This window comes from Calidris pugnax, unplaced genomic scaffold (genome assembly GCF_001431845.1).
Source record: "Calidris pugnax isolate Ruff unplaced genomic scaffold, ASM143184v1 scaffold38, whole genome shotgun sequence".
NCBI lineage: Eukaryota > Metazoa > Chordata > Aves > Charadriiformes > Scolopacidae > Calidris > Calidris pugnax.
In genome coordinates, this window is record NW_015090995.1 from 1,089,138 (window position 1) to 1,113,051 (window position 23,914).

At 45.4% G+C, this 23,914-nt stretch overlaps 1 protein-coding gene across 1 annotated transcript in view; it reads right to left on the minus strand.

The window, feature by feature from the left end:
* Positions 1 to 23,914, minus strand: part of SH3BGRL (SH3 domain binding glutamate-rich protein like) — a 36,994-nt gene that overhangs the window by 10,467 nt on the left and 2,613 nt on the right. The window contains exon 2 of the mRNA XM_014955026.1: positions 866 to 1,051. Within this exon, the coding sequence (XP_014810512.1) occupies positions 866 to 1,051 (186 nt within the window). The remainder of the gene's footprint in view (positions 1 to 865; positions 1,052 to 23,914) is intronic.

Below are 23,914 nucleotides of genomic sequence, written 5' to 3' on the forward strand. Positions count from 1 at the left end.
AAACTGCTATATGGTCATGGCAGACATCACTGAACTGCTATATGGTCATGGCAGACATCGCTGCACACGAGCACGTCTTCTGGAAGATGAACAGATGATGGAGTGACCACAGAATCCCAGAATGATCTGGGGTTGGAAGGGACCTCTGGAGATCACCTAGTCCCACCTCCCTGCCAAAGCTGGTTGCACAGGAACATGATGTGGGATCCACACGTATCAGCAAAGCCCACGTCAACTGACCGTGGCACAGCTGGCCAAGTCCATTCTTGCTGATCACACCAGCAAAGCACAGACTGTGGCAGTGAGTACCGGGACTGGGAGGAGCAGGAGAGGCTGAGGGAACTGGGCATGTTTAGTTTGGAGAAGAGGAGGCTGAGGGGAGACCTCATTGCCCTCTACAACTACCTGAAAGGAGGTTGTAGAGAGGCAGGTGTTGGCCTCTTCTCCCAAAGGATGAACAACAAGACCAGAGGAAATGGTCTGAAGTTGGGGCAGGGGAGGTTTAGATTAGATATTAGAAAGAACTACTTTACTGAGAGAGTGGTGAGGCACTGGAACAGCCTGCCCAGGGAGGTGGTGGAGTCACCATCCCTGGAGGGATTTAAGAAACGTATAGACATGGCTCTTCAGGGCATGCTCTAGTGCCCAAGGTTATTGGTTTATGGCGAGGTGTTGAGTGTGGAGTTTAGTTGGTGGGTGCGGTGTTTTTGGTGGGCGTTTGGTGTGGTGTGTTTTGTATTTGTTTGGTTTGGGTTTTTTTGTTTTTTTGGTTTTTTTTTTTTTGGTGGTTGGACTCGATGATCTCAGAGGTCCCTTCCAACCACTAAGATTCTGTGACTCTGTGAGACCTGAAGCCATCCCTTACCCCGAGGTAGCGGCTGTCGTTGAAGAGCCGTGGTGGCAGGGGGTTCCCACTCGCTGGCCGACTGTCTTCGGGGACGTTCTCGCGCATCCACTTCCGATTCTCCTCATTGGCGGCGATGTCCTTTTCCTCAAATTCAATTTTGTTGGCTTCCAAGAAACCTAACACATCCTGCTGCTGCTTTTTAATCTGTCACAAAAGAGGGAGGAGGGGGGAGACAAAGCAAACAAAATCAGTCAAACCGCTTTTTTTCTGCTGCTGATCAGGCAATTCCAGGGTCCGATGTAGAAACAAGGGGGTGCAGAACAGGTTGAAAATGGAAACGGTCAGAGAATTGTTAGGATAAAAAAGTATCTTCTAAAGCATCATATCTGAGCTTTGACTTGACTCCTATGTAACTAAACAGGCTGAAGTCCCCATCCCTGGCTGTGTTTAAGGGACGTTTAGATGCGGTACTGAGGGATATGGTGTAGGGGAGGACTTTGTAGAGTAGGGGAGATGGTTGGACTCGATGATCGCAAGGGTCTCTTCCAACCTCAATGATTCTATGATTCTATGATTCTATACACATGTGAGTGCTGTGACTCTTAAAGGCCTCCAACCAAAGGCAAAGGTGCGAGCAGCCCTCTCGCAGAGGCTGTGTTGACCAGGCCTTACAATTAATTTGGGGGAATGTTGTTTTTTCAGGTGCAGAGGAGTTTGCTGGAGGGACATCTGAGTTACAACCTGCTTCCTTCACTCTTCTGGAAACGTGGGCTGAGCCCATCCTTCCCAGAGTCCAGGTTTTTGTCCCTGGCTGCAGGGACTTCCCAACAGAGATCTCATAAAGTCATCATTAACAGTATGATCCTGAAACAATTTTGGCTCGTGGACAGAAAAAAACCCCTTCTTCTGCTTCTGCTCCAGGTTTCAGCAGTGGCAGACATGGTCTCTGGAGAGCCATCAGCCTGTGTCCCCCATCCTTGGTGGTCTCGGGGAGCTTACTGCACAGGCTGGATGAGATCCCACACCTGATGCAGCCCCTCCTCTGTGTATTCACACAGCACCCAAGTGAAAAGCAGGGTCTGTGAGGCAAAGACTCTGCTGTTTTACAGGAAAGATGGTTTTTATTACTGTCATATATGAATTACTGACTTCCTGAGACAGAGATCTTCTGCTTATGCTCTGCTCTTCCTCTGCATGACTTTACCACCATAAAGGAAATTATAACCATGCGCATCCTGGCCAACAATAAAAAATGGGATTTAATGGGAAATTCGTTCTCTCCAAATTCCTCCCTTCACTACAAAACCAGTCCAAGGCCTGGCTTTAACCTAATTAGCTCAGTGCAACAAAAGCAGGGCTCCATGCAGATGTTGCACTGCTTCTAATTCAGGTCAGCCCCCAGCTCTCCCCAGCAGCCTCTCCATATACGGCGAAGGGAAAACCGGCAGCTCCCGGCGAGCAGCGCCGGGGTCAGGGCACAGCCAGCCCAGAGCCAAATACGGTGCCAAAGATGGGGCCCGGAGAGGGGGGAGAGGGTTTCGTGTAGGAAAAGCGCTGCCCTGGAAGGGTGTGGTTTGGGAGAGCAGAGCCAGGCATCTCCAAAGAGGAGACTGCGATGCCTCGGCAGCCTTTCAGCATCCACTCACTCCTTCAGAGCCAGCACCGCCGGCTGCACAACCATCCGGGAGAGGGAACCAGTCCAGGTCCAACGAGATCTTTAAAAGAAACTGGATAAAAAGTTGGGGGTGTCCCTGCTGACTGCGGGGAGGTCAGACTAGATGACCTTTGGAGGTCCCTTCCGGCCTGGGCAATTCTATGATTCTATGATAAATAGATCTCCCTCTGCATCGGCGGAGTGCAAAGGGATCAACCCCAATTCCCGACGGAGGGAAAACGTGCTCCCAGCTTCAGCAGCGAGTTGCCTGTGCAGGGATACCAAAAGCCAACACAATTCCTCCTGATGTGTGGGCAGAGGAGCCAGTAACTCAATTAGCAACTACCCTCGTAGCCTTAAACAGAAGACTAGCGCTGGGTGTTCGCTAATTTTCATCATGGCTAAAAATAAATAAAAACGGACAAGTTAATACCACCCCGAGGAAACAATTCATGTTTCAGGCTGCACAGAAAAACATTTCTCAGCAGACTCGAGTTCACTGGCAAAAGATTTCTTCGCTGGCCTTTAATAACAGGGGTCGCAGCAGGAGGGAGCAGGATGGGGAGGTTTTTCTCCCTCGTGTCATACAGCTCAGAGAAAAAAAGAAAAAAGTTACCATTTCCTTCATGTCAATTCTGTAGGACTAAAATAAGGGAAAGGTCTTTGTAATTGTAAACTCCTTTGCCAGTGGTCAGTATCTGAGGCAACATAGTGACTGAGGAATAAATGGAATTGTTTTTTCCCCGCAAACTAGTTACATTTTAATTAACCGTTTCCCACCATTTGTAAATTACAGATCTAGCTCATTTTCATTAGTCTCAGGTCCTTAACTTGTCCAAAATCTGCTGCTTAGTGAGATCACACTTTGAGATGTCCCAGAATTTTTAAGAGCAAAAAGAAAACTATGGTTTTTTCCCAATCTACTATTAAACTATACAGTCAGCCACATAAAACAAGAGCTCTGAGACTGACAGTAATCAGCATTTTGGTCTCCTGAGAACTCCCTCATTTTTTAAATCATTTTAGCCATAGGCACAGCCTCACACTCCTCACAGTATCTCATCTGGGTCTCTCAGTGCAAACCCTTCACGGGCAGACTCCAGTCCCCCCCTGCAGCACCCCGTCTGACAGGGTGGACAATCTCAGCCATGAAGATGCTTCTTCAATTGCCTCTGGCTCCCCTATGCTGCCATTATTTCACATGATAAACTTAAACAGAGTTTCACTCTTAGACATATGTGTGCAAAACATCTTTCTACACTGCCACATCACCTGTTCTGCTCTATTTTCCTTCATTCTCCCAGCTTCATGCAGCAAGGAGAGTCTCTGGGTTATTTTTCAGCTACAGCAGAACCAGATCCCAAGTTCACAAACACGGCCACGAAGGGCTATCACAGCAGACAACCCTCTCTGCTTGTTTATGAAGAGCCAGCAAAGCTGGAAATATATTTTTTCTGCTAGAAAAGGCACCACATTGAAGGCAAGAAGGGCAGTTTTATCTCTGTACCGCTCTCAGTCCATCTGCCGTCAAAGGGGGTAATTCTCTAAGGAACTGTAAAGAAAAGCAAGGAGCTGGTGTTGGTGCACATGTGATATTAGTCTAAAACCCTAGTTTTCTGTATAAATTTATAAAAATGAGAAGATGAAGAGGTGACATCTTCCTCCCAGCTCCTCACACAAGTCTTACAACCACAGTGACCAGAACTCATACAAGAGCATTAAATGTTCCAGAGAAACACGGCACCAACCGCGTGGCAGAACAGACACCGAGCTGCCGGATCCCATCATTTGATGGGATTTTATTTAGAAAACTTCTATTAATCTCAGGCGCCAGAATACCACAGGAAGCGCCTAAAATAGAGCAAGAGACGCCTGCGGCTGCTCCAGGGATATTTTGTCTTTACACAAAAGGGCATACGCTGTCCTCGGGACAAGAGCCTGCAAGACGGGTTCCTGCTGCCCATGTTTGGGAAGGAGAGAGGAGCCTTTCTTCAGGATGCTCCTGTCAACACACAGCTCTCGCTTCCCAAAAAACCTCTCCCAGTTGCCTAACTGGGCATGGACACCGGCCAGAGCCTTTCCAGATACCGTACCTCGTCCTACGCAAACAACTGTCATGTCTGAAGCTATTTTGGCCTGCCGGCTGCAGCCAGCCCCAGTTTGCAAACACAAAAATCCTTGTTTATACTGAGTGCTCCTGACACATTTTGCAGGGCAGAGAGAGCCAGCAGAGAGCCAGGAACATGCGTACAGTCAGCGCCAGAGCCAGGAGCAACGCCACTGGGCAGGGTCCTGAGGCTGGGGGAGCAGAAGGATCCCTGGATAGACACAGAAGCACAAGGATGAGAGAGAAGTCATGGATGGGGATGGGGAGACAACTGCAAGGGAGGAAAGAGCCTTTGGGCAGGAGCAGATGGGATGGAGTCAAAAAGGAGGGATGGAGATGGGGCAAAATCCCAGGGGTGGAGGTGGGATGGAGACAGAGGGATGGAAGGAGGTGGGTTTGGGAAGCAGCAGAAGTCAGGGTGGGTAACGTCCCGCTGGAGCTCACTGCTGCCCTGCCTGGGGAAACAAGAATGCCTTCCTGAAAGCCAGTTTTGCTCACAGATGCCTTCACCCCTCACGCTCCAAAAACACACACCTGATTTCTCAGCCTGAGCACTTTGACTCACACTTCTTGGGACATTCTTGGGGCAAAAACATCTAAAATAACCCAGGCGAGTGGCAACGTTAGACTGTTTGCTGAAGGCCCTAAGATAACATTGAAAGGAAGCATTTAACCAAATGAATCTATTTTCACTTGCTTTTGGCTTTCAATGTCTGTTTCAGAGACAGAAATAGCTTTATGGCAAGTTGCTGGCGGTTAGGTGAAGTCTCACCACCAAGCTGTGATCTTCTGCATACAAAATCCGCACAATTCGAGGCTGATGCTTCTAGCAGACTTTTTTTTTAAAGATATCCTTGTGTATCAAGAGTCTCTTCCTTCCCAGTAACAAGCCCATCATGAACAGTAAGCTTTCAACAGAGCATGTGCACAGAATAATATTATGAAAATGAGTAGCTTAGAATTATGAACAAGTATCACCCCTCACTTGAATACACATCAGAAGTTAAATTCGCTGTTCTAAGATCTAACTTGTGTCAGCAGATGACATCAGGAATGGAAGAGAAACCACGTCAAAGCTGCCAAAAGTCGAGGTGGATGACGTTTCCCAACAAATCACAATCCATCAAAAATGGAGCTTTAACCCCAAAGTGGGCAGAAAACTTTCCAGAAAATGCTGCAACTTTTTAGACTCAGTACTTTTCTATCCTCCAAATTTTTACTTCTTGGAAAGAAATAAAATCAACAAAAAGATAATAAAGAGGAAGGAGGCAGGGGCAATGCTGCAGGACCGTGGTCCAGGAAGCAGGAGATACTCCATCCCCAGCTCCAGCCAGGACTGTAAACTGGTTGTCCAACAGCCAGCCTCTCCCAGCACTACCCTGCTGCAAGGAAACAGTTGGTTTATATGTTTTATTGAAATAAACCTCAAAGAATTTTCTATCTTATTTGGTATACACAGGCATAACACATACAAACTAGTCTAGTTCACACTGCTGGCCAAAAAGGGGGTTTTGGGTTTTGTTTAAGTCTTGTTATTTTTTCAGTTTATAAATAAACTCCTTGTTGGACAATGGGCATGTTTTGGAAATCTATTTCTGGACCACTGGAACCCAAAGTAAGTTTACAGTTTGAGTGCTGCTGTTTTGATCCCACAACAAACTTCCCCGGGGCCGATAACGCGGCTGCTGCTCTGGCACCCAGCACCTTCTCTGCTGCTTCTGCGGGTCCTGACCTCCATGCAGAGAAAAAAAACCCACAGATTCCCCTCTCTCCGCCCCCAAAATGGGATTAAATGGCTCATACATTGTTGTGAGGATTTAAAAGAACTTTAAAGAGATTCCCTACAAACTGTCCAGCCATGGTTATATGGTCGCTTATAGCATCCAGCTCCTGCTGACCATGGGGCCCGAGCTGCCTCTCCCAACCTCACAGGCCAGGGCCAGAGCCAGGACAGAAGAGAAGCAACGCCTGAAAACAGGTCCAGATCTTTCACACTTCTCAATTTAGTCTAAAGATAAAACCACCTTTAAATTCCAATTCCAGCCTTCTGGGTTCTAGAGAAGGAAAAACAACTACATCTTTAAAGCGGTTGCATTTTAACCCACCGATGATTTTAAACACGCCGTTTCAGTGTTAGGGGGGCAATTCACTAAATCACAGGGGACACCTGCTTTGTGCAGAAACCTGTAAGATGAAGGTACAGTTTGTAGACAGCCTTGTAACCATCAGCTCTTCAAAAGGTTCAATACCTTCTGAAGGCTGAGAAGCTCAACTTTAAACAGCGAATGGGAAAAGCAACAGCATAAGGAACCTTCAGCAAACCGCGGTGGCAGCGCTGGCCTTTCTCTCACTGCAGCCAGGGTGAAAATATGCAGAAATTGGTTTTCTTCGGAGGGAGCGGGGCAGGACGAGGAATGTTGAGCTGCTGCCAAGACAAATGAACTCGCTGCAGGGCATCCCACAGGCTGAGCTGTGCACCAGTGCCCCCCGCTCCCACCCTGCCCCTGCAAGAAGGCAAACTGGGCAGCTAAAAACGCCCGCCGGGCATCGGTCCTGTCCCTGGGGCTGGTGCAGGGGCAGCCCGAGAAGTCACCCAGTGAGGCAAAGAGAAATAAAGCTCAAGATGTCCACGAGCAGCAGTGTTTGTCTTCTGGGTTCTAGTGACTTTAGGACTTGACCGCCTCTGCTGCTGGGGCTGGCTAACACTATGGCTATTCACAGCCACTTTTTAACATGAAAAAAAAAGAGCTGGCCAGGTTTTTTTTTTTTTGCTTTTTGCCTTTTTTTTTTTTTAAAAAAAAACCACTTCTCATCTAATTTCTAAAACGATAATGCCTTCCTCATGTGAGTTGCTAATGTAGAAGCTAATACTTGCAAATTAGCTGCAAACTGCTTATAATTTTGCCTCCCAGTACAACATCACTTGCAGGAGTGTCACAGCTCGGCAGCTCAGCTATGTGTTTAAATGCCATGGATTCCTGATGGCCCCCCTCAGCTTGTTCTCCACCCCCAGGACACTACAGCAGGACTCCCTTCAGAGACAAAACACCTCTGAGCAGGCTTGGTCCTGGCCTCCATCAGAGTTTTCTCTGGTTTTACTGCAATATTCAAGGAGCCAGGTTTTTGTAGAAAATGTTTTTTGTTGTTTTTATTCATGTGAACCAGCCAGATTTCCCCTTCCCCCATATTAGCTTAAAATTCATAGGTGCCCATTCTGGTGGTGCTGGTGGCCACCATCCTCTGTACATGGTGGTCAACGGGTGGGAAACCTGTAGGTACCTCCAGCAATGACCTGCTTGCTCAGAGGTTTGCAGGCTGTCTCCGAGGTGTCTCCCAGTGATCCGTGTCTCTTACTTCTCTCTGCCTGGTAGAACATCTACCTATTTTTAGGTCCAGGCAATTATCATTACAGAACTCAAACCACTTCTTTGTTCTGGCTATTTTAAGCTGTGCGTTACACGTAGTAATATCATCATTCTCTCTCCCAATGCTTGGTTTCTGGTCTGTAAGGAATCAGATTCAGAACAAATACAGCCAAACCACTATGAACTTACGTGACCTAAATCAAACACAGGAGGCTGGAAAAGCTCACGCTCTACTTGTGCTGCTTTTTTTTCCCCAGAAATTAGGCAGAGCCCAGATGGGTTCCATATGTACTTACTCTCTCCCTGCAGGGCCCTTTGGGAAAGCCCATGGCATCTCAACACGTATCCTGCATCGCTGCTACAGCAGCCCTCTCTTGATGTGGTTTGTCCCCAAAAGCTTGGACATGGTTCTTGCCACCAGGTGCCCACCACCCCCAGGCTGCATCAGCCCCACGTGCCAGCCTGGGACCCAGGGCAGGAGGGAATGAGCTCCAGCTCACAGCAGCCAGATTCCCATTTCTCCCATGTGGCTCTGGAAGATGCTTTTTTAAAAGCAGGAAAAAATCCTGGGGTGAAAGGACCCAAACCCATCACTCAGAGCAGGGTTGGGGAAAAAATCCAGGCTAGTGAAAGCTTTTTTGCAACCTAACCTGGGGCTTGCATCACATCTGGAAGCACGTGGTGTGCCTGCAATGGGGCATTATCCAGGCGTAAGGTACCACACCACAGATCAGACTTTGCAGCACAAGCCAAGAATATAGCTAGAACAAAGGACATAGTCTGTACTTCCCAAAACAAGACCACAACTTGTTCCAAAAACCGTAGAAAGTTACATAAATGGAAAAGCTGATTCATGAGAACAAAAATAAAAGCTTCTCTTATGGATTATAATGCCATTGTAAGTGCATTCATTCAATAACCCAAGGCATAAAAATTTGTTAAACCCCACACCAACAAAACCCAAGTCAAAAGACCCCACTGCATTCAACAGGTTGGTTTTTTTCCTACTGGAAGAACCGAACATGAAAGTTAATGTCCCTTCCATGTAATAGTAATAAAGTCCTGGAGATCAGGACTCTCAACAGAGCCCAGGGTACTTATGGACCTAACTCCCACTTACTTCTATTTACTCTTTGACACAGATTGCAAAGAGAATAAAATCCCCAATGGGAGTTTGGCTTTGAAAAGTTCAGCCAGTGACACAGGCCTGGCTCCTCTGCTGGGTACAGCCCAGGAAAGCAGCCTGCTGAGTAGGTTCCTCATTGCTCCAGCACTGACTGGCTCGTGAAGTCCAAGGAATTAGTAAGAAAAATAAGAAACCTTTTCTCTATTGCTCCAAAGGAAACAATAAAGTAATATCATCGTCCTTTGGAAGAAGATACTAATTTAGCAAACTAATCTCAGCCTAGTTGTGTTCAGAAGTACAGGAGAACACTAAATAGAGTGTCTCATGTGTTCACTTAGGCTGTGAATCAGCGTCGAGAGCTGCAGAACCCACACAGGCTCCCTGTTTCTGAAGGGCTGCTGAGCTGCCAGCTCCTTCCTCCCCTCACTCAGTGCTCAGCACCGGGCTGGATGCTGCCTTGGCACTATATACGTGTGTACATACACGCTGTGCACGTGTGTATATGCCTGGACAGTGGGACAGCTCACTCACTGCCTGGTGATTTGGGGTATTTGTCACTTGGTACCTACAAAAGTAGACACCTGCCAGCAAAACGCGAGGCTGGAGCAACCCCTTAGTCACGTTGTTGGCATAATCACACGAGCAGTTGACAGAAGCAAATCTGTAAGAAGTTCAGCTTTTTTAGTGCTGCACGGCATGGACAGTCAAAAATATTTGGACTTCAATGGTACCGATTCTTTCACTTAAATGTACACAGGATTCAGGTTTAATGTTGCAGCAGGATTTTTGAATGTGGCTAGTTTTGTGCCAGACACGCGATACAGCCAATTCTACCAAAGCTCTATTACAGTCAAATTCCAATAAGAAAGATACTAAAAGGCCATAAAGAGGTCAAAACTGACTTCTGCATGGCATCGAACGTCTGTTTAACTACTTTCCTCCAGCAGCGGCCAAAAGCAGATTCCTTTACCCATTAGTCAAATATGAGGACAAGTAACATTTCCTTATTTATATCTTCTCAGCTTCTGGCAAACAGCAGTAGCAACACTGCCTAATGAAGGCTTGATTACTTTTTAATGTGCTTTAAGTTTACTTTCTACAAAGGCACCTTAAGGATCAACATAGTATCACAGCTTAAGTCAAATTCTGCTCTTAACAAATAATATCCAAGCACTCGGAGAGGGTGTGTGGGGAATCCATTCATCCTTTTATACCTGCTTGTCAAGGGCTACTGTGGTGCCACCAGGTTTCTGACACAGAACATCTTATCACAGGCAACACAGGAAGACAACATATAAAAGTACCACTTAATAAACTTCAGATTTTGTTCCAGGACATGAAAACAGTTCTGTATCAGATGAAAACCCACCTCTTTTCCTACTGAAGCCACCAAAATTCAGAAGCAAATCTTTCTCTCTTTTGGCTGCAAGGAAAAGGAGGGTGACACTGTGCATTCCCCCTTTAACTTTCCCTCTTTCTGGCCACTCCCCAATATTTTTTCAGTCTCTCATTTAGCATTTCCCAGCCTGCCAAGGCTCGTGTGCCACCACGCTGGCAGCATCCTACTTGTTTTGCCCAAGAGCCCAGCTCAGCCACAAGCCTATTAGCCAGATGCACAAAATTCCCAACAGCGTTCTGGATGGCTGTGCAGATCAGATGCAACATGACTTTAGTCAGGATATCTATTTCCTCACCCCTCAAAAAATTAAACATTGCTCTAGTGTCTGCTTTAGATGCCTTTACTCATTCTGAAAAATGCTTAAAAAAAGTCACTATTGCCAGACCAGAGTAATGCAGAAGTCAGGATGCCAATGCCCTTCTCCATAGCAGCCATTGCCCATTAAAAAACTAGAGGCACAAAAGTATAGAACATTATTTCAAGGTTTTATCACAAATATGGATTAACTCCTTGTGCTACAATAAACACACATGCCTCTCATGTGTTTCACTTTTCTTAAGGAAAGGTTTTCCCTAATTATCTCTGGCTCCTCAGCCAGAAACACATTCAGAGGTCATCCTGGAGGAAGGAGCTACATGGTTAAAACAGAGAATTCCAATTCAATGGTATTAATTTACCAATACCTCTAGGCACATTACTGCACTGGCTGATGTACAGCGTCTGTGGGGACCATCAGTCACCTCTCCAAAGAGGTTTTGGGGTTTTCCCCTTCTTTTTTTTTTTTTTTTGAACAAAACAAAACAAAAAGTTATGTGAAAAGTGACAGCAATGCCCAAAGGGATTATTTGTCGGGATTTCAAAAACAAACAATATCCACACAGCCAAAACTTCCATTTTCAGGGATTTTAATGCAAGATTTTAACATTTAAAATCTCTATCAGCACCTAAAAAATAGGGATGTCTGCTCTTGGGATGGCAGCAAGCCTTTTTACCCTGTATTTCTGATGGCAACAAGCCTTTTTACAGTGTATTTCTGCACGCGTGAAACCCAAGATCCCCAGCAGGTGGGGAAGGGAGGAGTTAAAACCCAAGGAGTCAGAAGAAGGGGCTGGCAGCACCAGAGCTGTTACTAGAAGAAGCACCAACCCTGGCAAAGTGTATGTTTTCTGCAGACAACCAAACAGCCTGAACACAGAAAAACAGTGAATGCAAATGAAGCTCCCAACTGCTGAACGCTGGGCGAGGTGTTTCAGTTCTGGAGAGGTGTCAGACTTACACTTGTCCTCTTTCAAAGGGAAGGATCTGCACTGATTTAAAGCAGGGAGGATGCCTGACTTCTGCTGAACTTTCTGCTCAGGCTGGGCTTCCCCTGCAGCCCCAGGAGGAGCGACAGAAGCACGGTTCTCCACTCCCTTCATGTGATTTCTGCAAACAGCCCCACCAAGAGCCCTGTTTGATTAAGGATGAACTTTGCACTTGAAGCACCTTCCTGTCTCTGGGTACTCTCTGGCAGGAGCTTGAAACTCAGACACTTGGATCTCTCCAGCATCAAAAGCCTGCCCATCCTGGCACAGGATCTCTGCCCGTGATGCTCCCAGACCTCACCTCCTCTAACGTTGGGTCCAGCTCTGGTTATCCAGGAGGGACAGTCAGGGAAGCACAGCTCATCGCTGGCACCACTGTACATTCAACCTGCATAAATCAGGGTTATGGAAAAAAAGACCATCTCCTTGAACTCAAAGGGCTTCTCTCTCAGCATGTACTCACCCCTTCTTGCACCTTGGTGTGGGTACATGGAGGTCTGAGCCAGAAAAACTCTCCCAGTCCCACAGCAGTATTATTTTGGGGGGGCCTCCACCCCAAGTCAACCATGCTGACCTGTGGATGCTTGTGCCATCACAAGGAAAGGCACAGGGCAGGGAACAAGGCAGGGGATGCAGGACTGCGTCCTTCCAAAGCAATACCAACTGAAAGTATATATCAAACTGGCCCCCAGCCATTCCTGTCTCAAGCCCGTGCTCCATTCAGTAAAAGGAAGGATTTGCAACTGCAAACATTCACATATCAGGATTTTCTTCCAGTTTCTTTTGTGACTAGACTACTGAAGTTAGCCAAAATAAATGTATCTTGCAAAATCAAGCTTCCAGACCTAAGCATCCCCTTACCTTGCTTTAGATGAGAACATAAAGAAATGCTGATGGATTGCAAAGCCATAGCTTTAGTCACATACGCAGTCCACGAACCATTGTGGCACCCAGAATCGCCATAATCAAAAGGAAAACTCCACCATTACAATACAAAATAAATTGACCCTTGGCAATTTTCTAAGTCAATTTGGTGGCATTTGACTTTCATAAGCCTGAAAACTGCTCGTCTGGTCCAAAACCAACAGCGAGAAAGCTTCCTACTGCGGGAATACAGGCTCCATTATCTCGGTTATCCGTTAACAAAGCATAAGCAGCAGCAGAATATGAACTCCTCATTTATTACGCACAGTTGTTTTCTGCAGCAGACTTGGGGCTTGGCAGGCTGTTATTTCCCTGGACTCTAACGTGCTCCTAATCACAGTGTGGAAACTCTGCACAGGGTTAAATAAAAATAAACAGATCTGCTCCTCCGAAAAAAAAAACAGTATAAAACTGAGGTAACTCCTGAACATCACAAACATGAGAGCGCCAGGAAAAGCAGACAAAGGAACCAAACATACACTGCATTATCCTGCAGCCATCTCCAGGCTTCCAGGACTGCCAGGAGAAGGAAGCACAAACCCCAGCGCCTGCTTAACAAAAACTGCCCCAGGGTCTGGAATGAACTTGCTGTGTATCATCCAGGGCATCTCCAGCAACTCCACTTACCTGACCAAGGTTTAGGGTTAGAAGGAAAGCAGAAATCTCCCAACAAACCTGTTGTTACAGCTTCTGAATTTTCCCTCATTAATCATTACTGACTTTCGCAGAGTTAGTTGCCTGGCACAGCTCAGGCAGAACAGCAGAGAACTGCAAGCTTGGAGAAACCTGGTGTAACATTCCCACTTGTACCCTGACAAAGCCTTTTTGGACCAGTACAAAGTGCCTGGTCCACCTGGTCCATCCCCACAGGGAGGAGATGCCGTCCCACCACCGCCAGACCTGGGAGCAGCCCCACAGCCACTCACTCCCCAGGACATGGGTTCCCTGTCACCACTTCATGTCCCCTTTTCCAGGCAGTGCCAGCCTGGTTAGCCACGACTGAGGGTGAAGTTGTTTGGGCTCAGCTCTTCCTTTGGCCCTGGGATGCCCAACGGGCAACTCAGGGAGGACCTGAGCAAAGAGCAGCCTCCAGCAACAGCCCCTTCTCCTGGCACGACTGTTGGGTGCATTGCCAGTGTCTCTACAGCCTCAGCATTTCACCTGAGTCTCTGCTTTGCCCTCTTATCTGAGGAATGAAACAGTCTCAGGAAAAACAGGAGCTTTTGCCATGTGGAAGAAAAAAAAAAGTTCTTAAATCTAAGCTACCTCTGTCACAGACTCCTTGAACGTTATCTGAATGCACCCTTGGCCTCTCAGAGTTTCCTCTCCTAAACTGTTAGTCAGCAGGAATAATTATTTTTTTTCAAAGCACTGCTTATTTACTTTGCTATTTGGGTTAGGGATCATTTCTGGCTGTTTCTGCAAACTGTATCAAAGACACTGCAGCCCAGCTTCACAGACAGGCTGTACACACTGATCATAATGCAATTTAACACACAGAAAACTAATCTCCTACAAGATAATCAGGCTCAGCATCACATGAGTCACAGAAAACTCTCCGGGACATGATAAATTTCTAGATATTCAAAGTTCTCAATGTGTCTGAGAAAAATGGGGGGAAAGGCACTGAGGGTGCCAAAGAAAACCTGACTACTAGGAACTTTCAAAGGGGCTTCAACCCTGAAAGTCTGGCTCTCACCATCATCGTCAGGTTCTGAGTCTGTTTTTTTCAGCCAGTCTCTCTCTGAAAGCCAGAATTATTCCTCCTTTATCTTCATTTTCACAGAGTGACGGGTCTTGGTAGTCTGTGTGATGTTGGAAGCAACTACACCCTGTGAAGAGTGGTTGCTGTGGTGTCACATCAGTTAAAACGGCGCAGGTCCCACCTCGTTCCACCCTCAAACGTGGTCTCCACGGTCTGCGCAGGGTTTGGCTAATATTTGCCAGGGAAGCAGCTCGAGAGACAGCCTTAGACCAACATGCAGCACAGAACAGCAGAGGGCTACAGGCTGCAGTGTTTATTGAAACAGCTGCTAATGTAATTATTTTTCAGGATCTGTGGATTTATGCTGGCGATGAGGAGCCCTGCACGGCAGAGAGAGCACAGAGGAAAAACATTTTTTTGTTTTGTTTATCTGAGAGCTGAACTCTGATTAGGAAAGGAGTTAAAGGCAAGGACAAGTATTGCACAAAGCTCCCGTGGTCTGCAATAAAAGGAAGGTTTATTTCCTGTACAGTTTAGCACACAGAGAGACTAAATTAACTGTCAAGACTAAAAGTTTACAGCATTAATTGTCATTTCACTGCCTTTATACTGCCAGGAATTTATTATCTTTAAATAAAAAACTAGTTTAAGAAGAAATATAATACGACCTCAGGGATCCTACACTAAATCCAGGTGCTTCTGAAGAACTCATGTAACACACACATTATTTAACAAAGGGGTCCTTTTGATGACTGCTATTCTAAAAGTAAACCAAAGAAAATTTTCAAAGAGAAGAAAGCTGAACTAAAATACCTAAATACCGTAATACAAAGGAAGAGTGGATTAAGAGAAAAGCTATGGATTAAACACAAGTCTTCCTCTCCAAAAAGAGCCAGGCTGCACTGAGGTAGAACAGCAGGTCAGTACAGCCACACCAAAGCATCCTGGAGACAAAAGATTTAGCAGCTGACAGTCTGTTATGGGCATCAGTTTTCTGACTGGTTAATTTGCCCGGGTAACATTTCAAGTGCCTATCACCCTGCCAGCCCCACATCCCCTCTTTATTTTAGTGCAGACTTGGACAAAATATTGTAATCTCATAAACTGTGTCTATAAGGGGGATAAAGAGAAAGCTCACAAGAACTGGCCACGTCGCAGTTTCTAATACTTTTGTTACCTGAAGCAATACAGGAGTTGGCCAACTTCTGCTTGCAGTAGCCAGGAAGGCCAGCTCTGGGGGGGGGTTGCTCTCAAGAGGGCTTCTCAAGAGACATCCTGAAATCCCTCTTTACAGGAATTTAAAAAACCATGGAGCATTTTCCAACACAGTATGGTCCTTCCCATCAACAAGCTATTCTCACCCGCTGCATCACTGCAGCCTGAAGGGAAGTGCCACCTCCCACCCTAGACCAAGAGCACTCATCTGGCTGCTGCCCAGGCCTTGGTGGCAGTCACGGCCACCGACAGAGCCACGATTTGGACTTTGTGACTCCCCACTGTCTTTTTAAAGTTTTTTTTGATCACAATTGTCACCATGGTATCCGCATTTTTTTTTAAGCCACAAGCTTCTTCCTGCCTCTGTGCAAGCTAGCATCTGCATACCACGACAAATACACACTGCATTTTATTTTTTCTTAAATATTAAGTCCCCCAGCTGTTTATTTGCTGTAGGATGGAGTTCTCCAGGCCTGGGCAAGCAGCCAAAATAGCTTCATTCCCCTGATGTTCTTCAGTCTCAGCCTAATGCCGGACGGCTGGCAGCGTGAGGTGATGGCTATCCTAATGCCTTCCAAGCTGCTAATTTTGGTCCCAAATCATTCTATGGAAGACATAGCTGCCTGTCCAGCTGCTCCTCAGTTTATACAGGTGTACATTCCTGGAAGGAACTTTCCCCAAGATAGCTTTATGGGCCTACTTTGATCTTTTCACAGCATGCATAACTCAAACCTCAGTCCTCTGCAGATGGAAACAGAGGCTCTCACAGCTCCCTCCTGGTACATTTTAATGCAGTGAAAGAAAACTGAAATTTAGAAAAAGATTGCTCAGGTACAAAGGTTCCATGGACTTAACCACCAGAACCATGAGACTTGCTTATCTGCATTACAGGGTGGAAAGGAATTTCCAGTTCTTAATCAGGATTATCAGGTCACTAACAAGGAAGTTTGCAAACCCGCCCCTTTTCATCTTTTTATTTCTACTCAGAAATATTGTATTTCCTGCCTGGAGGTGGTGGTGGGGAAATCCTACATCTATTATCTGTTAATCAGCATCACTTGAATTTTATTTCTATCCGTGTCCAGTGAGAAAGTTTTTGGGATGTATTTTTAATTCATTCACCAAGTTATTCTGCTCCTCTCCCGTTCTGCCAGTTGCTCTGCAGCTGCTGCTCTGGCCGAGTACATTTGCAACATGTGCATAGGAATGAGCTTGGATAAGCAGCATTAAGTATTTCCTAAGGAGTAATATCTTGTCCTGCTGTAGTCCATGGCAAAACTCCTGCTGCCATTAGCACAGCCAAAGGTTCATCCCATGAGGTGAATACAGATGTGCCGTTTAAACCTGCCTGGAAACAACTACCCTCATAAAAATGTGGTTTTATGTCAAAACTACTATTAATTTCCCCAGGAGCTGCTTGTGTTCTGTTTTCATTGTGCTTTGCCAGTTTATTTTGACCTATGCCTAAGGTAGTAGGGGTTTCCGATACACCTACCTTATTACCTAGGTCTAAATGGTAGGACTGTAGGATTGGACTTGATCATCTCTAAGGTCCCTTTCAACCATGAAGATTCTGTGATTCTGCAATTCTAAATACGATGCGTGTCAGCATCTGCTGTTCATGCTGCAAAATCATGTTTGTTTTGAAATCACCTGCTGGTCTGTATCACCAAAAGGTGACGTTTCCATATGTAAGAAAGGTTGAGACTGTGATTGGTGGTGACACACATGAAAAACAGCCACATTCACTCCCACAAGCTCGTTCCCGTCTCCCTGCCCACCCAAGAGCCCAGGAAAAGAGAGTGACATTTCAGGTTTGAAGATGTAATGGCAAGTCTTCCCTATGCAAAGTCTTACTCAACATCCAAACCTTGAGATTTCAGCATTTTTCTCTCCACAGAAAGGTCTGAGCCTGCCAGCAGCTCCAGCGTAACAAAGAGCTTCATGCAACGTTTCTTACAGCCCTGTCCTCGGCTCCTGAACTGAACCGCAGGTGTTCAGGAGGAAACTAAAAGCAGAATTATTATTAACTTCTGCTTCCTTCCCCCCCCTCCCCCCATTTCTAAAATACAGGGGAAAAATATAGTTAAAAGTTCCTCTCACACCTACAGCCTCTCACAGCATCTCAGAGTTTGCAAAGCAGAGAGAGGTAAGATTTCAGTCGCATTGGTATGTCTGAATATAAACCAGATACAGAATCTGTTTACATTTCAGAGGAAATTTCTAGTTACACCTAAACATCCAGAGGCTTCTAATGCTTTCACAATTGCAAGCGTTTGTAATAACCGCCAAATTAAAACCAAGCCAGCACATCCCAAACACGCACATATATTCTTTTCCATCAAACATTTTGCCTGGACGTGCTTTTAAATTTTTAAATGCAAATTGTTAACATAATTTTGGGAGAAAAGCCAGCTTCATCCAAGAACAGAAGAACAGCTTCACTGGGTTAGAGCCAACACTTGTCTACCCCAATATCCTGTCTCCACCGGTCACACATCCCAGGAAAGAGAACGCCAACAGATTGAGCACAGAGAGCTACATCACATTACATTTTCCCAGACTCCAATAATCCCCAGTTTTGAGTCAGAGGTGTAGTAATTACATTTAATAGCTCCTAATAGACTTTCTCCCTTAATTTGTCTCACTGCTTCCTGAGCCTATGCAATTTTTGCCATGCACGGCATTCTTTGGCAGGGAGTTTCTCCATGAAACTATATGTTGCCAAACAAAGTACTTCATTTATTCTGAACCTGCCACCTGCTAGTCCCACTCGCTCTCCCCAAGTTGTTGCATTAGAAATTAGAAATTAGCACTTCCTATCTGTTCTCCCATGCCTGACATGATTTTATCACTCCTCATGCTTTTTCAGCTCTTTCTCTGCTGCAAAATTGTTTGGTTGTTCATCCCATAGTGATCACTTCACCCTGCTTAGTATCTTTTCTTACTTTTTTGTATCATTTAAAGACAATTCCAGTCTATTAAAGATACAGACCCGCCACAGATTTATACAGTGGTAATGTTTTGGTTTTTTTCCTTTGCTCTCTCCCACTCTAAAAATTCCTGACATATTGTTTGCTTTTTATGTCTACTAATACGTTATTTTTGTAGAATTACCTAGCACAGCCCCAAGACCTCTCTGCTAAACGCTGTCAATTAGTTTAAACCTTACTCTTGCACAGGACGACGACAGTTTCTCCCCACCTGGGGCAGTTAGAGCAGGCAGGTCCCACACTGTGCAGCCTCTTAATACTTAATACAAACTTAATACTTAATACAAACTGTGGGCCAACAGCCTTTTCACCCAGCTCTTGTCACCTCGCTTTTTCTCCGGACTGCATAGGGTACAGCAGAGATCTCTGAAGGATCTCCTTGTAACTTCTGCACATTGCAAAAGCTGCCCATATATTCCAAAGTCTTGACTGCTATCTGGTTTATATAACTGGTGTGTAATCAATTAGAGAAGCCAAAAAGAAAAAAAATAAAATAATCCTTTCCTCTTATCCCACAGCCGCTTAGTTTCTTTACGGAAAAAAAAAAAAAAAAAAAAAAGAAAGATTTTTAACCTGACCATAGCTTGTCCAAAACTTTCTGGAAGTCCAGGGATTCAATATTAAGAGATCACCCTTACTCACACGCGCAGTGGCCGCCCCAGGTAACTCAGCTCAGAGGCACAGCTTTCTTCTCCAACAGTGTATTGATTCTTCCCCCGACTCTGCCTCTATCCCCATGACTGCTGGGAAAGAGTCTAACAAAGAATAACATCAATTTGTCCAGCACAGGAAGACAGTCTGGAGCTTCCCAGACTTCCCTGAGATCCCTTTTTAAACCACTGCTGCCTTTGGCTCCCCTCTTCACTCTTGACACCCCAGCAATTCAAACAATAGGTTCCTTGACAAGTAATAGTTAAAATTTTACGCTTGAGCACCTTTAGAATATAAAGGAAGGCAATATTCATTTATGGAAAAAGATCCCCAAAACCCTTATACTTCAGGTAGTTTAACTAAAGAAATTAAATCACCACATCCACGTCTCACAGGGGAAACTAAGCCCAACAAGAAGTAGTATTAAGCCAGGATGCAAAGACTATTTTAGCTGTACCCAGACAGCAGTAACTTCAGTCAGTCCACAGTGGGATGTTAACCCTTCACATTTCCTTCTGGTGGCTTAAACCTCGGTCTCACTTTACTACCTTGCAAATTTCATAAAACAGGCCTTAACAGTAAGCAGGAGATGCTGTCCTGGAAAGGATGGGCTCCTGGATGGAGGCTTTTTTCTGGGACAAATAATAGTAGATAAGTGTTACAATTAAAACTCTTTCAGGCTTAATTAAATATCTGACCAACAAAAGTACTTTAATAATAAACTGACTCCCCTGAATACGGCTGGGGTTAAACAAACGTCCTTAACACTGTATTTTCACATTTGGGTAGAAACATTCTTGAATAGCATAATATTGATATAAGTTGTGGGTTTGGTTTGGGTTTCCATATCACTGATTAGTGCCAGGAACTAAGGTTCCAGGGCAGCAGCTCAAGGGTTGGGGACCACGAAGAACAACTCTGCAAAGCAGAGCTCCATCTCTGGCTGCGACAATGACGCATCCTTAGCTCTTCTTGTTATTATAAAGGGGAATATTTTAGATCTGTTTTGAGCTTGAACAGCTGAAGTCTATCAATGTTTGTTTAGTTCCATTTGTCTCCTCTCTCTCCAATTCCTCCTCTTCTGGGAGGAACAAGAATAACCTCGCAGAGACTCTTGTTTTTGGCATCCTCTCCTTATTACGCACATGCCAATTCACTGACTTCTGTAGGAATTTTCTGAGTGCAACTTCAATGCCTCGGGATAAGAAAAGTTCCTTGCTCAACTTTACAAATATTTATTAAAAAAGCACAAGTGCTTAGGGCTGACATGACACTGTATGGACCATGTCTCGAGAAGTGCTGAGGTTCAGGGTTCAAGTAAAGCCTGACGGCGTTCAGCTTCTTCCCAAAGTCAGCCTTTTCTCCCCAAGATGTGCACGAGAAAGACATAATCCTGATGCACCATCTCAAAATAAACACTGTCATACCTGCATATACAATCTACAGATATTCCCAGAAAAATCTTTTCCCAGCCTTAACTGGGGAGTACAATTTCCCATCCTTCTCATGCTGTCAGAAAACTGTTTTTATTTAAGCACAGTATAATGTTTTATGTATTGATATATTAAAACTATTGCGACAACTGCAGCCAGTTTAATCTCTGGCTCTATTAAAAATTTGAATGTAATATTTTAAGAAAAATATTTGACTTTATCTAGAGTTTGGAACAATGACTTTAAAAAAAAAAACAACAACCCACAAAGCAGATGGAACCCATGCTAGCTAACTGCCTCGCTAGATTCGCGTTACGTATTTTGTCTTCCACCCGGAGAGCTCTAATTCAGAACAATCCCTACCATCTTACTGAGAGAGATTAGGCCTGGTTAACACTGGGTATCCAAAAAAATACTTCATGCATATTGTGTTTACACAAGAGACAAGTTTAAAAATCAATACCAAGCCCACTAACAAATCAGTTCTCACCCACCATATATAAACTGCAGGATCTAAGTACCACAAAAATATACATACACTTGTGAGATTGTTTTTAAAACTACAGATGCAGCTTATTTTCCCCATAATACGGGGTTTTACGCAAACTTGCATCACATTACAAAAGTACTTATAAAAGATTCTTCTTATTATTATTTTTTTCTCATACTAACTGCAGTGACATGCAGGACTGAAGGAAGTTGAGCAGCAGCTCCGGAACGTCTGCTGCCACTGCTCGGGGCTTCCAGGATGACAAATGTGACCACACGCATCCGGGCTTTGACAACACGTTTGCAACCTTGAATGTGACTGCAGAACAAAGCACGGTTACTATATACAGGGATAAAAAGGCTGGATGCAAAGCACCACCCTGCTGTAGCTGCACTCGCCCCCAGCCAAGGCCTGAGGACAGAGCCACCTCCTGCTGCCACCGGGGTGTCCCCGCAGCAAAGCACCAGCCGCAGGGAAACCTCAAAGCAGCCAAACCCCACAAAAACAGAAAGCCCGTCGGCTTTACTCATTCTATCTTAAGCCGGCAATATTTGCATTTATTGTGATAAGCAGAGGAAAAAGGCCCTCGAGGGAATTAAATGCAAAATACACTTCTTTTTTCGTTGTATAATCTCCATCTCTCCGTGTATTACTTCACTGCGACTGCTTCAGAAGGATGAAGCAACTTCCAGAGCCCCGAGTTGGTGGCAGGGCCGAGAGCTGGTGGTTACACACAGCTCTCCTTCTTTCTAGTTGCTCTTATCCAAAGCTGTTCTCCCTCAGTGGCAACCCATAACACTCTAGAAAGCACTTGCCACTGGCTATATATCCCCAGCAGCACCAGAAAGTGTGCCTGTGCCTTACTGGGTTATGTGGGGGAGAAGAAAAAGAGTAATTGCGAGCAAATGTTTGCTCTCCAGACCACAGGCCACTTCATTTCCTGGTGGGTGGGGAGGAGAAGACCTAGATCCTCTCTCAAGCAAGAAAACAATACCAGAAAAACATGAAACCCCCCCACATCCCTAACTTTGCAAATGAAAAAAAAATAAACAAAAATTTCCTCTCTAAACCCAGCAAGTTTTAGCAGACAAGCAACAAGTCTGGTGTGTAACATGGGACTCTGACACGGATTCTGGAGATCATCTCTTCTTTTCGCCGTGTCTGCAGTTGCTGTAGGAGGCGAGGAAGGAAAACCACCCACGCAGCCAGCAAAACAAGCCTGGGGGGGAGAGAGCCTAGAGAGATGGAAGCACGGGCTGTAGACCACAAACACGAAGTGCCTGGCTCCCAGGAGCGGTCTGGACACCAGGAGTTGGATGCAGCAGTTTCCATGGCCCACAGCACCAGCAGCAGCACGTGGGGGAGCTGAGCCCACCATCTCCAGCACTTCACAGCCCCCAGGTTTCAGCCCTACTCCTGGAGCTTGCAGGGGGACGTCAGATGAACGAACACAGCTCTCTGGGACAAAGTCCATAGTCAAGAGCAATGCAGTTGTTGGCAACAAATGCACACTCGTATGACTGAGAAGAATTTAAACAGCTGGCTCCTTTCCACAGGAGATCAATAAAACTGGCAACCCAATTGCCTTCAGGAAGAGGGCACACAAGTGCTTCTGGTGGAGCAGGAAAGCTGGGGCAATTTCTTACCCAAAAACCCAACAAAATACCAAAATGCCAATGCAGAAAATCACAGACTGGACCTGTGCAATTAAGCTTCTTTCCTCCTTGTATCCTTTTTCTTCCAGGAGCAAGACTCTAATTACTTTTTGGCCTCTCCCCCTTTCGTCTCTTGAATAGAAGTCCACAGTCAAATCACTCTCTCAGCCTGCACCGTCCCTGCTCGAGTCAACGCTTGGGTGCTTCTGAATGCGGCATTTTGCGTCTGTCATTTTACATTCGTAGCCTCCAACGCCGTCTCATACCAAGTAACACTGTTCCCTTCAGCTGTACGTCACACAGAAACACTCCTGGACAGAAGCTACACAGCCACATTCCCACCTTTGGTGTCTACAGCTCATCTTCATAATTACAGTCCCCCGTGCGTCCTCGCCCCAGCCCACGACTCACCAGCACAGCATTCACACTGCGACAGATTAAAGAGAAAGAGCAACTTTCCATACGAGACTTCCAAATTCAGCAGGAAACTGGTGCTGGAACTATTACATTATGATTTCTGGGGTGAAATTCAAGTAGGAGGCCAGACCAAGACTGCAATCATCGTATTCTGACTTCCAGAATATTCAGTTATCTCTACGTGTGAGAACCATGGCAATGAACCACCCCAAACCAAAGTCACCTTTACCTTTACCATCCAGAGTACAAAGCAAACCCCATCATCGAGAACAAATAAAGGACTTTGCAACCAATGAAACACACCAAAGATAACACTGAGCAATAACTCCTGGTGCTGCAAAACCCATCATGGGGCAGTCACACTTTCTGTGTAACACCCGTGTGACACATGTGCACAGGAATTAGGTGAATTTTATCAGAAATCCCTCAGAACATACTTGGAAGACACCTTTGCTTAGACATTAGCTTCATAGGATATTCTTTCCTCACAGATACATACTACTGAATATAAACTATATGGAGAGCAATGCCTTGAGGAAACATTTTATATACTGTGATGTGGAAAAATTATACTGCATAACAAAGTATGACTTTGCCAATAAAAGACCACAAAATCTGGGCACCCTCCA